Source organism: Ursus arctos, unplaced genomic scaffold, assembly GCF_023065955.2.
Source record: "Ursus arctos isolate Adak ecotype North America unplaced genomic scaffold, UrsArc2.0 scaffold_12, whole genome shotgun sequence".
Lineage (NCBI taxonomy): Eukaryota > Metazoa > Chordata > Mammalia > Carnivora > Ursidae > Ursus > Ursus arctos.
Window position 1 is genome coordinate 44,301,708 of NW_026622786.1, and position 16,298 is coordinate 44,318,005.

Consider the following 16,298-nt stretch of genomic DNA (forward strand, 5'->3'; position numbering starts at 1 on the left):
AAATACATAATACACATGTTCTGTCTTTCCAACGTAGGTGTGCTGGCCTTCCTACTCTTCACACACAGATTGCCAACAATGATAGAAGGACCAACATCTTTAAATTACTACTGGATACCTTTGCTGGTAAGAGTTGGTGTCTTGGTCAGTTCAGCCTACTATAACAAAAATATCATAGATTGGGTGGCTTAAACAAGAATTTATTCCTCACAGTTCTGAAGGCTGAGAAGTCCAAGAGCAAGGTGCCCACAGATTCAGTTCCTGGTGAGAGCTCTCTTCCTGGTTTTCAAAGGGACCCCTTCTCACTGTATCCTAACTTGGTGGAGAGAGCTCATCATCTCTCCTGTCTCCTCCTTTAAGGGCACTAATCCCATTCATGAGGGCTCCACCCTCATGACCTAATTACCTCCCCTGAACCTCACCTCCAGATTCATCACATTGGGGATTAGGTTTCAACAAATGCATTTTGAAAGGACACAATTCATTCATAGCAACTGGGTAATATTGACTGATTTATCAGAGAATAAAATAAAAGGAATAAGAAAATAATAATAGCTAACATCATTGGTCCTACTTTGTGCCAAGCCTTATTCTGCTTTAGATTGGATTCCTTAGAAACAACCTCTGAGACAGGATTGCATGCAGAAGGTTTATTAGAATAGTTCTCCTGAGATACCCTTGTAACAAGGAAGTGAGGAGGGCAGGCATGGGCAAAGGAAAAAGCTGCAGTTATAGTGGAGGCCTCAGACATATTGACAGGAAGTTCTGAAGGCAGAATTAGGCCTCTGTATGCTGCATCAGGCAGCCGTTGGCCAGGGGTTGCCCCCTGGATGGGAGTGCATCCTTGGGGGAGGTGGTTCCCTGCGACAAGGGCGATTCCTAGTGAGGGAAGCCGCTCAGTCACCAGCAGCCTACATTCCCAACAAGGGGAGGATAGATGTAGCAGCTGGAGAGGACCTGGTAGGAGCCCTGCAGTATCTATAGGATTTAATTAACTCATTCAATCCATATGTGATAAATACTATTATTATTCACATTCTCCTCTTGCCCACCAGTAATTTTTTATAGGAGGCAGGAGGCACAGTGAGATTAAGTAACGTGTTGAGTGAGTGCCTAACATGTGACTCAAGCCTAGGCAGTGTGTGATGTTAACTCCCGTGCTTTCCTGCCTCAGTGTATAGAATCCTAAATCTGGGATATTTTTGGTATGCATTGGGGATAGTGGTAAGAAAATTGGCAGGTAATATAATACATTTAAATCCCAGTACAAAGCACCCAAAAGTGTTATCACTGGATTTTTTTGGTCTCTATATTGAAATCTTTTCTAAGGGTACGTTTCTCATCATGACTTTCATTTAAAGCTGCATTATTGTTCTTCTGGACAAGTTAATGACATTTTCTTTTGTTCTTTACTCATTTACAGACAGTCATTATTGGATCTTACCTAGTTGCACATGGGTTCTTCAGCGTCTATGCAATGTGCATTGATACAATTTTCATCTGCTTCTGTAAGTTTTCAGTATATGTGTTTTCCCCGTTTGGAGAGTAACTAAAAGATAAGAAGGTTAAGACCCATGTCCTTAGCTGGCTTGTGGATTTGCTATGGCCTGGCTGCAACTGCCAAATAGTGTTTATTAGGAAAGAGACTCATGTTTAGTAGATGCTCTTTAAACCTTAACAGCTGAGAGAATGGAGTTTGCAAAACACAGGAGAGTCAGCTACTGAAATGACCGTCAGGCTCCCTGGCATGGTGTTAGCATGAAACTATTTTTTCATTTCTTAGTATTTTCAAATTTTAATAATAAAGCACACAGAATCTAATCATTAACAGAACTGAGGACGAAACTGGGCTTTGAGACTGGACTTCAGGAACTCTTTGAGGAGAGCCTTTATAGTTCTGATAAAGCCAAGCTGGCAATGGTTTCAGACACATAGGGCCAATTCACACTAGATTCATTGAGGAGAATGTCTAGGAAACAGCTCCATCAATTGTGATGCGTAGAGTTAAAATACTTCTTAAGAGCTTCCATCACTGACTTATTTGCTGTGCCTCTATGTGGCATGTGTAACTCCTAATGGATAGGTTTTCTATTAGTAGCTCATCTTAAAAGCCTTGGAGAAGCTAGTGCCCTAGGAGCTTGACCTGCCCTTACCTTCAGTCTAGAGAAAGTAGGCTCAGCAGATGAAAGAACAAATTGTTAGCCTTCCAGCTGTACCCTCCAAGAGATTATTTCTCTGGTACATTGCTCTTAAGAGAAGCAGAGAAAACATTCTATGACAGGGCATTACTGAGTGATCCACTTGTATAAAATTAACAGTTTATTTTTTGGCATAACTCACAGCACCAACTTTACACTGGGGTCAGGAGACATATTCAAGGAAACAAACTAGAAAGTGGTTTGACTTTTTTTTTCTTAACATTTAAAAATTATTTTCAATAACTGGACAATTCAGAAATCAGGAGAACTGTGCGTATGAGTTAGCTCTCTCTCTGGCTATAAATGGAACAGAAATGTTTAATTACCTTCTAATGCCACTGTCAGTGGTTTATTAGGAAAAGCCATCCACAAAATGCCACATGAACAAACTTCAGCTCATGTTGGAGATGGAGGAAGGTGCATAGAAATATGATAGTGCCTGAAACAGAGGTCTCAAATATTCAAAGATCTCTTTTTTCATCTCAGACGCTAATCATAGCAATAGTGGGAGGCCCCTTTAGGATCTTCCTCATTCTTATAACTGAAAATGTTTCTCAAGGTGTATCTCAGGAAATGCATGGAAGCTACTAGCTTCCAGTCTTTGGAAGCTTCAGGAAAATCTTATGGATTTTTAAATTGACAGTGGATTTTAAATTTGAGCAGTAAGAAATGTTTTCTACCCTCTTATATTAATAATTGCCAACTTCTTGAAAACCAGGTGTAATTCCAGCTTTATTCAATACATTGTGTGTAGAACATGAGTAGTTTCCTTCTGGAGACTCTTGTCTTTGAGAATAAAGAACAAGGGATACCAAATTATATTTCTCCTCCCTCCCCAACTTTTACTATGCGCAACATCTTACTTCAGAAAACATTCTTCTTAAATGGTGCTGTAAGCCAAATTCTGATTGTGTGGAACTATACCTTTATACATACATATGTATATCTTTTTATACCTATTCTCTTGGCTGCCAGACAACTGATGTTTTTAAAAATGCAAACCATTTGCAAACACTGCATTTATAGAAACATGGCATATTTTTAATATTACAAGGCAATGAGAATTCTGGTCCCAGTATGAGAAAAAAGTAGTGTTGCAGATGATTATTAATGTGATCCATACCAGGCTTCCTAATAATGCTTCAAGGGTAATAACAGTATAGATATACTATATATGATATAGAAATATGGTTAAGGAAGAAAGAACAAAAATGTTCAGTGTCCAGCATATTCTCTCCTTAGCTTTTTGTCTGAGGAAGGTCACTGTGAGGGCTAATGTAAAAATCTAAATCAATAATCCAACCATTCCCAAAAAAGTATGAAAAATAATTTAGATGTATTCCATAAATCTATGATTCCTATGTTTTTATATAATATTTCTTACCTTTGTCATAATAAAGGCTATGAATAACAAAATCTTTTTTAATACGCTAGTGAAAACACAGAGTTCAGTTGTACTTGAATGCTTATTGAAAGATATTATCTGCTGTGAATTCTATCTTTAGGAAGCTTAATTCTGTGCCAGCTTCTTGCTCCTCAGCATCGTTCTGGTGCTTTCCCCGTATCACCCGAGAGGTGTGTGCACAGTGAACACTCCACCATTTTCTTATTAGCCGAGGCAAAGCAGGAAGGTAACTGCACGTATTACATGAAGTCAGAAAACACTGCCACTAGTTTTCTAATGCAACCTGAGGAGATTAAGCCAGGATGCCTTATAGTTAAGTAGGACAAGAGCCGAATGACATGTCAAGAGGCTGTGTCCTCACCTCATTCTGATTGCCCCAGAGCTTTTGACTTCAGGAGAATCATTTCACATACCTGGGTCTCCGTTTTCTCATCTGTAATGTTATGGGTGTGGACTCTGAACTCAAATTAAATTATTGTTCTACATTTATCACAGACTTTTTATTCGGCTTCATCTCAGAAGATGTGGTGTTTTACCTTTCTGAAATGAAGAGTCACAGATTTAGAGATCATAGTTTTGAAAGGACATGACAGACCTTATTAACCTTTAAACTATCAAAATAAACCTCTTTGGGCATTGGTGGGATTTAGGAAGTTTCAGTGCCTCCTGGCAGAGTTTGAAGTTTCTTACTTTGTCCAGCATCAGCAATTTAACGGTACTAACTGTCTTATATTTGACTTTCTAACACTAATTTCTCTGATTTTTCCCTGTTTGACTCTCCAATTTATAAAAATACATTTAATTCTGCTGCCGCGTGCTGCTTTTGCCTGCTTTGGCTGCTGCATATACAGGTGAAGATCTGGAAAGAAATGATGGATCCACAGAAAAACCCTACTTCATAGCCCCTACCCTGCACGGAACTCTGAACAGGATGCAACTAGTTTCCCAGAAGCAGAAAGAGTAGAAAAGCTCAAACAGTGACATTCATTTTTAAATAGAACTTTTGTAAATTAGATCATTTGTAACTTGAAAATGATGCTTTTGAGTAATGTGAAATTTCTGTGCTTATTCCTAAAAAGCCAGAACCTGGTACCACCTGAGGTACCAGTAGCCTCTGTAAACTAGGATACTTTATAGACTGCGGTCCCAGCTGAAGAGCAAGGTGTAAACGGCAAACATATTTTTAAAGCCTATAGCCAAAAGTGTTTTAAATGAGACTTTTATAACTCAGAGTGCTGTTCCCTATTGCAGCACTTTGATCGCCTTTCTTTTTATAAATGTATATTTGTAAAGGATATTCAGGCAATTTTTGAAAGTACTATAAATGTATAGTCAATTAGCCATAAGAAAGATTGCTATAGTTAACCAGCATATGGTACTACATTTGTAAATATGGTGCTATGGCTACACAGCTGCTCCAGCTAGTGGACAGCTTTCTCAACTGTGATTAAGCTTGTATAAATGTTTCCTTAGGAAGTATCCTTTGTTTCAGTATGTGATTCGAGACCATAACAAACAGAGATGTTAATGTTATACAAGTTCCATGGAGAACACTGCTAGGTAAAAATTACTGGGGAACCTCATAGCCCACTTTGTTTTAGTGAAATTATATTCATAGTAAAGTTGAATCTGAGTTTTGGGATATGATTTCCAATAATACGAACCTCTAGCCACTGTGAAAATATTCTGAACAAAACTGAAATGGCTACATAACTCATGCCTTTTGTCTCTAACTCAGAGACAAATTCCTATTTTCCTATTCCCACCATACAGAAAATTGGAATGGATTTATTTCAGAAGAGTGATTCTGTCTTTCACAAGCATACCTGTTTTTCTAGATTATAGAGCTTGTTTGACTTCATTCTACAAAATAGTGGTTTTTATAATGGCCACCGTCTTGTTCTTGGCTTATTTTCTTGAGATTGTTATAGTCAAAAGCGTCACTTGGCTTCACCTCGTGGCAAAGGGCCTTCTTCACTCTCATTCTCCTTGAAGTATAATTCAGAGAAGAGTGATAATGTATCTTTCTGGATGGTTATTATTATCCAACAATACAGAGGTCAAAACCAAGAGCTAGTAAATAGTTACCTCTCTTTTTTTTTCTTTCTTTCTTTTCTTTTTTTTTTTTTTTTTTTGAGAGAGAGAGAGCAAGTGTGCATTTGCACATGCAAGCAGCAGGAAAGGGGGAGAGGAAAAGAATCTTAAACAGGTTCCACACCCAACGCAGAGCCCAATACAGGGCTGGATCTCACAACCCTGAGATCATGACCTGAGCCAAAATCAAGAGTGAAAGGCTTAGCCATCTGAGCCCCCAGGTGTCCCAGTTACCTCTCTCTTAAGTGTTAAAAAATGATAGGGAGTACATCCCCTCCAGGAGTAGTTGGATGATGATACATACTGATGAAACAACACAGTTCTAATTTTTTTTTTGTAGGCATCAGAATCACTCTGAGAACTTCTAATAGACACCTGTCCCCTTCCCTAAGAGATTCTGATATGTTGTATTTGGGTGTGGGGCAGCTTGTGAATTATTATAAAGTTCTCTAGTTGATTCTGATACATAAAAGTTGGAAAATCACTTGAATAAAATATAAATCAACATGCAAGAAACTGGTTGCCTATATTCTTATATTCTTGGCTGTTCCAGGAGTCAGAAAATTAAGACAAAGATTACTTTGGAGACTTCTAATAATCATAACTTCTTCTGTATTTTAGATTCTTAGACTAAAAGGGGCCCATGTATTACGTGTTTAACATTATACCGGTGATCAGACCAAAAAATTCACTAGAGGAAAAGTGTTCACTGAACTATATGGAGGCATATTCTATAGCTGGCTAGATTTTAAGGATCTAACCCACAGGTACAAAATCATAGGAAAAGAAATGCTATTTGGTTCAGTGTTTTTAAATAACTTCCTTAGTACTTAAAGGAAGAATCTCTAAGTATAGAAGTTTTAACTATATTATGGACTTAGTTCTAGTCAGAAAAAGTTTTTCCCACTCGTTACTTCTTTGTGTAGAAGAGAGTAAAAATGAGCATTGTTTTTGAGGGAAAAAAATAGACGCTATTATCTTACAAAGCGATTAAAGTAACTACAAAACAGTCTTTCTCAAAACTTGCAGTTTAAGGCTTCGAAATACTTTGAAATTTTACAAATCTTATTTTTTAAAACGATGCTAACTAAATTGGCAAAACAAAAGCAATTTTGAACAAATACAATAATTTAGAAAGTGAATTGAGTATATACTACTTTTCAGGAATTTAAAGGTGAATTTGGAAACACCCGATGAGGTTGTGTTTTGTTTTGTTTTTAGTAAGTTTGCTATCCGAAAGAAGGTAAAAGTTATTTCCTCAATCATGCATCTGAGAGGCATGCACTATTGGCAGAATATGACCCGGTACACAGAATGAGATAATACTCTACTAATGTATTGACAAGGGCTGCTTGTTTTCTCATAGGTATGTTTACAATAATGCCAAACTATGCTCTTTAAAAAAGAAAAAAAAAAAAAAAGTTTTGAACTGCTGTAAAGCAAGTGTGCAGCAGATGGCGACGTTACTTCTCTTACAGTTTTGCTTTGATATTTACTCTGTGCCGTTCTTCCTCCTAGTGGAAGATGTAGAAAGAAACGATGGCTCTGCTGAAAGGCCCTATTACATGAGTCAGTCTCTGCTGAAGATTCTGAACGAGCCAAGTATGCAAACTAAGAAGCATTAGAAGTACAAACTGTGGTCATCCTGCAGCGGTGTGTTACCTAATCTTCATCTGCTGTGTCCGCACAACACACGTTTCAAAAGTGCTTTGTGTTCGGAACACTGTATTCACCACCTTGTTGGCTTTTATTTGCATGTTTAATACCAAAGCTTATACTGTAATATGTGAAGCCATCAGAAGTCGCAAGGGAATTGTTAATAACATGGTACATTTTTATACTAAGGATCTTTTGTTTTGGAATTCATTTTCAAATATAGTGGCTAGGATGCTTTGAAAACACTAGTGAATATGGTCATATTCTTTTAAATATTACATTGAAAAATGAAACGTTATTTAAATCGATAGCTCCTAATATATTTTTTAAATTACAACTAAAAGACTTCTGCAGGGAAAATTGGTCAACAAAGTGAAATAGAAAATTTTAAAGTTTTCCCCACTCCTGTTTGACAGTAAATTGGTAAAAGGACTGCCTGCTCCAGATTTTGTTCTCTTTAAGTATAGAATGTTTCCTATTAAACAAATTGCCAATCATCCAGCCTTTACTACTTAGTCCTCTCTGACAAAGTGCCTTACTGGCTGTTTAATACTACCCAGCTTTTGTGGGCAAGTTTACAAACCTTGTTTAAAAAACAAAAAAAACAAAAAAACCTGCAATGTTTAGTGATTGAAACAAGTCTTCAAGAATTTGTTTTCCTCTTAGCTCACTGGTTGGAAACCACTTGTCATTTCAGTATGTTTGATATCCTCACTGTAGAGAGTACATTTTGCAGCATAAACAATTTCCCTTGCGCCTAGTGGACATTCATGAATGTGTACTACACGCAAGAAAAAAAAAGTGAAAGGATGCTTGTTAATTTTTTTTACTAAATGGAAGAAGTTTAAAAATCTAATCTTTTCTATAGTAGATCTTTGAAAATAGGTATAAGACTACATTTCTCAGTGTTTTACAGTTTGGAAAGGGACACTTTGAGAAATTACAAAGGGAAAATTTACCCCTGGAAAGGGTGCTCACAGGTGTCATGTACTGAATCTTTCTGTTTTAAATGATTGTTTATGATCATCGAGAAGTGTTGTATGTATTTCATTTTTTAACTTTTGATATGAAATCAGTTTATTTATAATGTTAACTTCTATTGTGCTAATATAAAGAGGAACATAATTTCTAATTCAATTTTAAGTAATTTTGCTAGTACTACTAACTTTAAAGAAAATGAATTCAGTTTGTTGTTCAGTGTGAGAATATTCACCCCTAGGGAATGTCAGTCAGATAGGATAATTTGTGAAAGCTTTGAGAATCATGATCACATTGGTTTAAATGTGACTTTAGATATTCTTTTATGCCAAAAACAAACTCACATGAGCACATGATAGTCTGAGCTCTATAATCAATCTGCTTCTGCTGTGCAGAAATATTAGGAACATATTGTCTAAATATCTTTGATAACTAAAATGTTTAATATTTAATGAATTTGTTGTTACTCATCATTTTAAATCTGGTTTTTTTTCTTCTAATAAAGATTTAGATAAAAAAAACTGTCTTTTTATTTCTTTAAGCTAGAAAAGGAGAAAAGCTTTAGTTTTTAAAACCTACCATAAGCTGACAGAATCTTCTCTGTATCAACTAAGGTGTTTTTTTTTTTTTTAATATCTAGATATATCTCTTAAAAAATTTCCATTTTTCTCTAGCTGCACATTGTCAAATAACTGAAACTGATAATTTTAACTGATAATTTATATGAAGTAAATAAGTCAAAACTAAATGGATAAGAGATGGATTTTTAAAACCCAAATTAGTTGGTTTTTGTTTTAATTTACCAAAGGTTTGCTCAGTCCCTCATTTGGTTTTACCAACATTGGAAGAAGCAAATCTCATTATTTTAAAGTCAGGAATGAATTTAGAGAACCTTTGAAAAATGTGAACACTATCACTGGCTTATCTTAAGCTAAAAGTTTTCTTACATTGAGCTCTTCCTTAACAAATGTGTAAGAATCTGTTTTTTAATTGAATTATGTTAAATCTAAATTAATTTTTCTTTAAAATTTAATAGATTTCTTTCAATGAAAACATAAAACAATATTCTTGCAGTTTTCAGTGTTCTTTTAAAATGTTCCAAATCTAATTGGATGTTAATACAATTAATGATTCTTATTTAAAATAAAAATATAGTTTGGTTTCCAGAAGAAATCTAAATTCTGCTTTAGATTTTAGTAACTCTTACTTTTAGATGATAAAGCACTAATCCTATTTCTAAAGTGTTTGAAACTGGACTATGATTAGATTTTTCTGTGTTGCCTACAAAATTTAAAAAGTTTGTGAATCCATACACTAAAATTACACTATTAAAGGTTCTGGGGAATCACCAGGCATAATGCGGTTATTATTTGAATATTGGAAAACAGGCTCTGTGTAACAATTCAGTATTCTTCTTTTACTGTACAGCTGAACAGCACTCATTCCAATGTATGTTCTTTCACTTTTACAAGTGGTGCCTCAGGAAATTGCTCTTAAACTCTAACCAGGCACAACAATTATCTCCAGTATTATCTGGTTCTGGACTGGGGAACATGCTTTATAAATTAGTCTTTGTTGGCATAAGATGGGACAAAATTGAACTAAAATTATTATTGCAGACGATGGTATATGAAACGGTGTCTTGACGTTTTTTTCCCAGTTTCTTGCAAATATTATCCTTAAATATTTGTTTTTAAAATATAGCTATACGATTATAAGACTACAATTCAATAAATCACAGATGAAATAGCTTACCAATATAGCAGGAATAATTTACTTTTCCAAAGTAACTTTCCATATATCATGTTTTTTCTACTAGAACTAACATGGATATTGAAGACGTCTCTCAGGACCTGAGTTACTTCTGGCCCTTAGTGAGTCTGTCATCTCCCAGAAAACAAAGTTATCCCCCATTAAAACAAACGTGATTGATTCACTCATGAAAATTGAGTACCACATTATACAAGTCTTGGACATCAGGATAATGTCAAGGTCATGGACCCTCTTAAATTTATCAGGTCAAATTAACCAACTTCTCCACAGCTTTCTAAGAATAAAAGGTAGCTAAAACAGCACAGTATTTGGAAATATCTTCTCTAACGTTTTCTGTGCTGGGAAGAATGGGGACTGTTGTGTGACACACTTGAAAGCAATCAAATCAAGAGTTCTGGGGAAGGTGAGAGTACGAAGATCCTAAGCTCACCTCCTCCAAGGGATATAACCAGATAACACCTACCTCAGTGTAAACAACCCAGAAAAGAACCCAAAGACTGGCAGAACAGACTCTCTACAACTAAATGTAGAGAAGAGGCCACATCAAAGAGGGTAGGGAGGGTAGAGATGCGGTTGGGAGCTAAACAGACCCACAGAACTGTGTGCAGGAGGGAGGGAAGCCCTGGGTGTAGAGGGGGAGAGGAGTAGACCTTCACACCAGGCACACCATGCATGGGGAACCTGCACAAGGAAGAGGAATCCCTATAACATTCAGCTTTGAAAACCAGAGCCGCAGATTTTGTGAGTCTTACAGTCAGTGGAGCTTAAAACCTGGAACTTTAAAAATCAGCAGGCTGGCCTCTGGGAGAGCTAGAAGGGCAATAAGAATCTGAGTCCCTACCTTTAAAGAGACAGCACAACAAATAGCCCACAGAGATACGGCACAGATGCTGCAGTTTGAAAAAGTCTGGGCTATGCAGGAAGGAGATTTGCTGACTAATCGCAGAACATGTGCTAGAGGGGCAGGTGATCTTTGAGAGATGTTGCGAACAAAATTGCTGGAGGGTGCCATTTCCCTTCCCCAACTCCCAGTCTAGATACACAGACACCTGCAGGAATAAGCATAGTGTCCACACACTACCTAGCTTACTAACAGTGTGCCCCACCACTGCACACTTCTGCGGATTCACTTCCTCCAACTCAGCAAGAGTTTTGTCTGACAGTTGCAGGTCCCCTCCCATAGCAAACCTATATACCTTGCTGGCACCATGCACCCTGCTCCCACACTCTCCTGTGGAGTCGCCCCCTCTAGCCCTGTGCCAGGAGTTTCTAAAGCAGCTCCAGGTCCCCTCCCACAGCAGATCTGTGCAAACCTGGCTAACACTGTGCACTCTGCCCCTGCATTCTCCTGCAGACCTGCCCCCTCCATTACATCATTTGCTGAAGCCCATCTAAAGCAGTGCTAAAGCCTGGCAGTGTGCACCCCAACAGAGATCAGAAGCACATCAAAGTGATTCCTGCCACAGGGACAGGGGACAATAACCACCATTCCAACTGCAGCCCTAGCAAGGGGCTGGGGGCAGACTTCTGATCCGACTGTGGACCCCCCACCAACAACAGCTTCTCAGGGGAGAACAAGGAAAAGCACCCTGCAGTTTAGTGCTACGACATCTCTGGCAAATGACTAGTCTGATGCAACTCAAGCCCAAGGCAGCTCCAGACTGGTCCACTAATGACACAGGATCCAAACCCTGCCCACAACAAGGAAAGGGAGCTATTGCAAATGACTGGGCTAAAGGCAAATGCAGCTCAGCCACGACGGCAGGATGCACACAACACACAAGATACTTCTGAAGCACCAGATTCTGGGAATGGGTGACATTGCACTGCAGGTCACTACTTTCAAGAGCAGGAGATATAGCTGATTTTCCTAACACAAGGAAACAGACACAGCTAAACAAAATGAGACAGAAGAATATATCTCAGATAAAAGAACAGGACAAAATCACAGCAAGAGACCTAAACAAAATGGAGGTAAGTAATATGCCTGCTAGAGAATTTAAAGTAATGGTCACAAAGATACTTCTTGGATTTGAGAAAAGAGTGGAGGACCCCAGTGAGACACTTAATAAAGAGAAAACAAAAATTAACAAATCAGAGATGAAGACTCAAAAGTAAAATTAACAATACAATAAATGGAGTATGTAGTAAAATAGAGGAAACAGAATTGATCAGTGACCTAGAGGACTGAGTTATGGGAAGCAATCAAGCTGAAAAGAGAGAAAATAATAATAAATAAAAATAGACTTAGGGACCTCAGTGACACTATCAAGCATAATAACATTTGCATTATACAAAACCCCGAAAGAGAAGAGAGAGAAAAGGGGGCAGAAAATGTATTTCAAGATATAATAGCTGAAAAATTCCCCAATCTGGAGAAGGAAACAGAAATCCAGATCCAAAAGACACAGAGAGCACCCAACAAAATCAACACAAGGAGGTCTACACCAAGAAACATAGTAATTAAAATGGTAAAAAGTAGTGATAAAGAATTTTTAAAGCAGTAAGAGAAAACAGTTACATACAAGGGAAACCTCATAAGGCAATCAGCTGATTTTTTAGCAGGAACTGCAGGCCAGAAGGGAGTGCCATGATGTATTCAAAGTGCTGCAAGGGAAGAATCTGCAGCCAAGAATACACTACGCAGAAGGCTATCATTCAGGATAGAAGGAGAGATAAAGAGTTTCCCAGACAAACATAATGAAAGGCATTCATGACCACTAAATGATCCCTAAAAGAAATGTTAAGGGGACTCTGAAAGTGGAAAACAAAAGCCATAAGTAAGAGTAAGAAAAATATGAAGCACAAAAGCAAAAAAAAAAATTAAGTACATCTGTAAAAATCAGTCAAGAGAAACACAAAAAGATGTAAAATATGATACCAAATATCCAAAACATGGAGGGGAGAAGAGTAAGGAATGAGTTCAAAATGAAATGACCATCAGCTTAATATACACTGCTGTATTCAGAAGGTGTTAAATATAAAATGAATGGTAACCACAAATCAAAAAATAGTATAGACATACAAAAAATAAAGAGCAAGGAATCCAAGTATTTTGCTAAAGAAAACCAACTGATCATGGGAGGAGACAGCAAGAGAAGAAAGGAACAGAGAGGAACTACAAAAACAACCATAAAACAAGTAACAAAAAGGCAATAAACACACATATTAATAATTACTTTGAATGTAAATGGACTAAATACTCCAATCAAAAGATATAGGGTGACAGAATGGATAAAAAAGCTAGATCCATCCATATGCTGCCTACAAGAGACTCGCTTCAGACCTAACACACTTATAGATTGAAAGTGAAGGGATGGAAAAACATTTATCGTGAAAATGTAAGAGAAAGCTGGGTTACCAACATTTATATTGGACAAAATAAACTTAAAACAAAGATGGTAATAAGGAACAAAGAAGGACACTACATAATCATAAATGGTGCAATCCAACAAGAAGATATAACAATTATAAATATTTATGCACCCAACATGGGAGCACCCAAATACATAAAGCAGCTAATAACAAACATAAAGGAAATGGTCAATAGTAATACAATAATAAGAGGGGACTTTAACACCCCATTTACATCAATGGATAGATCATTCCAAACAGAAAATCAGCAAGGAAACAGTGGCTTTGAGTGACACAATATTTAAGATGGATCTAACAGATATGTTCAGAACACTGCATCCTAAACAACAGAGTACCCATTCTTCTCAAGTGCTCATGGAGAACATTCTCCAGAAGAGATCACATGTTAGGCCACAAAACAAGTCTCAAAAAATTCAAAAAGATAAAAGTCATGCCATGTGTCTTTTCTGACTACAACACTATGAAACTAGAAATCAACCACAAGAAAAAATATGGAAGGAACACAAACACAAGGAGGTTAAATAAAATGCTACTAAACAACGAATGGGTCAAACAAAGAGGGAATAAAAAAATATATGGAGACAAGTGAAAATGAAGACACAACAGTCCTGGGGCACCTGGCTGGCTCTATCGGTTAAGTGTCCAACTCTTGGTTTTGGCTCAGGTCCTGATCTCACGGGTCATGAGATTGAGCCCCACATTAGGCTTGGGCTCAGCAGGAATCTGCTTGGATATTCTCTCTCTCTTCTTCTTTTTCCACTCATGTGCTCTCTCTCAAATAAATAAATAAAATAAAATAAAAACGAAAGAAAGAAAACACAACTGTTCCAAATCTTTGGGATGCGGCGAAGGGTGTTCTAAGAAGGAAGTTGTTAGGATGACAGGCCTACCTCAAGAAGCAAGAAAAATCACAAATAAATAACCTGAATATAATAAATAACCTACGTACAAATAACACACATAAAGGAATGAGAAAAAGAAGACCAAAATAGTCCAAAACCAGCAGAAGGAAGGAAATAATAAAGATCAGAGCCAAAATGAACAAAATAGAAACTAAAAAACAAAACAATAAAACAGATCAATGAAATGAGGAGCTGCTTCTTTGAAAAGATCAACAAAAATCAATAAGGTTTTAACTAGACTAATACAAAAACAAAAAGAGGACTCAAATAAAATCATGAACAAAAGGGGAGAAATAACAATTGATACCACAGAAATACAAAAGATTGTAAGAGAGTATTATGAAAAAATACATGCCAACAAATTGGCAACCTAGAAGAAATGGATAAAGTCCTAGAAATATATAACCTCCCAAAATCGAATCAGGTAAAAACAGAAAATATGAACAGATCAATTTACCAGCAATGAATTTGAATCAATAATCACAAAACTACCAGCAAACAGAAGTCCAGAGCCAGACAGCCTCACAGGTGAATTCTACCAAACATGTAAAGAAAAGTTAATACCTATTCTTATCAAACTATTCCAAAAAATAGAAGAGGAAGGAAAACTTCCTAATTCATTCTCTAAAGCCAAGATTACCCTAATACTAAAACCTGATAAAGACACTACAAAAAGAGAAGACTACAGGTCAATATCTCTGATGAACATAGGTGCAAGATTTCTCAAAAAAAAAAAAATTAGCAAATCGAATCCAACAATATATTAAAACAATCATTCACCATGATCAAGTGGGATTTAGCTGTGGGATGCAATGGTGATTTAATATTCGCAAGTCAATCAGTGGGAGACATCATATCAATAAAAGGACAAAAACCATATGATCGTTTCAATAGATGCAGAAAAAGCATTTGACAAAGTACGAAATCCATTCATGATAAAAACTCTCAACAAAGTAGGACAGAGTGAACACACCTCAACATAATAAAGGACATCTATGAAAAACCCACAGCTAACATCATACTCAATGTTGAAAAACTCAGAGGATTTCCCCTAAGGTTATGAATAAGACAGAGATGTCCACTCTTACCACTGTTATTTAACATAGTACTAGAAGTCCTAGCCACAGCAATCAGATAACAAAAAGAAATAAAAGACATCCAAACTGGTAGGGAAGAAGTAAAACTCACACTATTTGCACCTAACATAATAATATATACAGAAAGCCCTAAAAATTTCACCAAAAAACTCTAGAATTGATAAATGAATTCAGCAAGGTTTCAGGGTAAAAATCAATGTAAAGAAATCTGTGCCATTTTTATATACTAATAATGAAGCAACAGAAAGCGATATTAAGAAAGCAATCCCATTTACAATTGCACCAACAGTAATAAAATATCTAGGAATAAACTTAGCCAAGGAGGTAAAGACCTGTACTCTGAAAACTATAATACACTGATGAAAGAAATGGAAGAAGAAACAAACAAGTGAAAAGATATTCCATGCTCATGGATTAGAAGGACAAATGTTAAAATGTCCATACTACAGAAAGCAATCTACAGATTTAATGCAATCTCTGTCAAAATCCCGACAACATTTTTCACAGAACTGAACAAACAATGCTACAATTTGTGTGGAACCACAAAAGATCCCAAATAGCCAAAGAAATCTTGAAAAAGAAAAACAAAACTGGAGGTATCACAATTCTAGAATTCAAGATATACTATAAAGTTGTAGTAATCAAAAGGGTATAGTTCTGGCACAGAAGTAGACCCATGGATCAATGGAATAGAAAGTCCAGAAATAAACCCACAGTTTTATGGTCAATTAATCTTTGACAAAGGAGAAAATAATATGCAATGGGAAAAAAAGTCTCTTCAACAAATGGTGTTGGAAAAGCTGGACAGCTGCATGCAGAA

The 16,298-nt window shown here is 36.6% G+C and overlaps 1 protein-coding gene across 7 annotated transcripts in view; it reads left to right on the forward strand.

The window, feature by feature from the left end:
* The window catches only part of SLC44A5 (solute carrier family 44 member 5), a 374,691-nt gene extending 365,839 nt beyond the window's left edge, over positions 1–8,852 (forward strand). For all 7 annotated transcript variants that reach the window (XM_048220289.2, XM_057310554.1, XM_057310550.1 and 4 more), the window contains 3 exons: positions 38–126; positions 1,424–1,508; positions 7,216–8,852. In XM_048220289.2, coding sequence (XP_048076246.1) covers positions 38–126; positions 1,424–1,508; positions 7,216–7,322 — 281 coding nt within the window. In that variant the 3' untranslated portion in view covers positions 7,323–8,852. The remainder of the gene's footprint in view (positions 1–37; positions 127–1,423; positions 1,509–7,215) is intronic.
* The last annotated feature ends 7,446 nt before the right edge of the window (positions 8,853–16,298 follow it).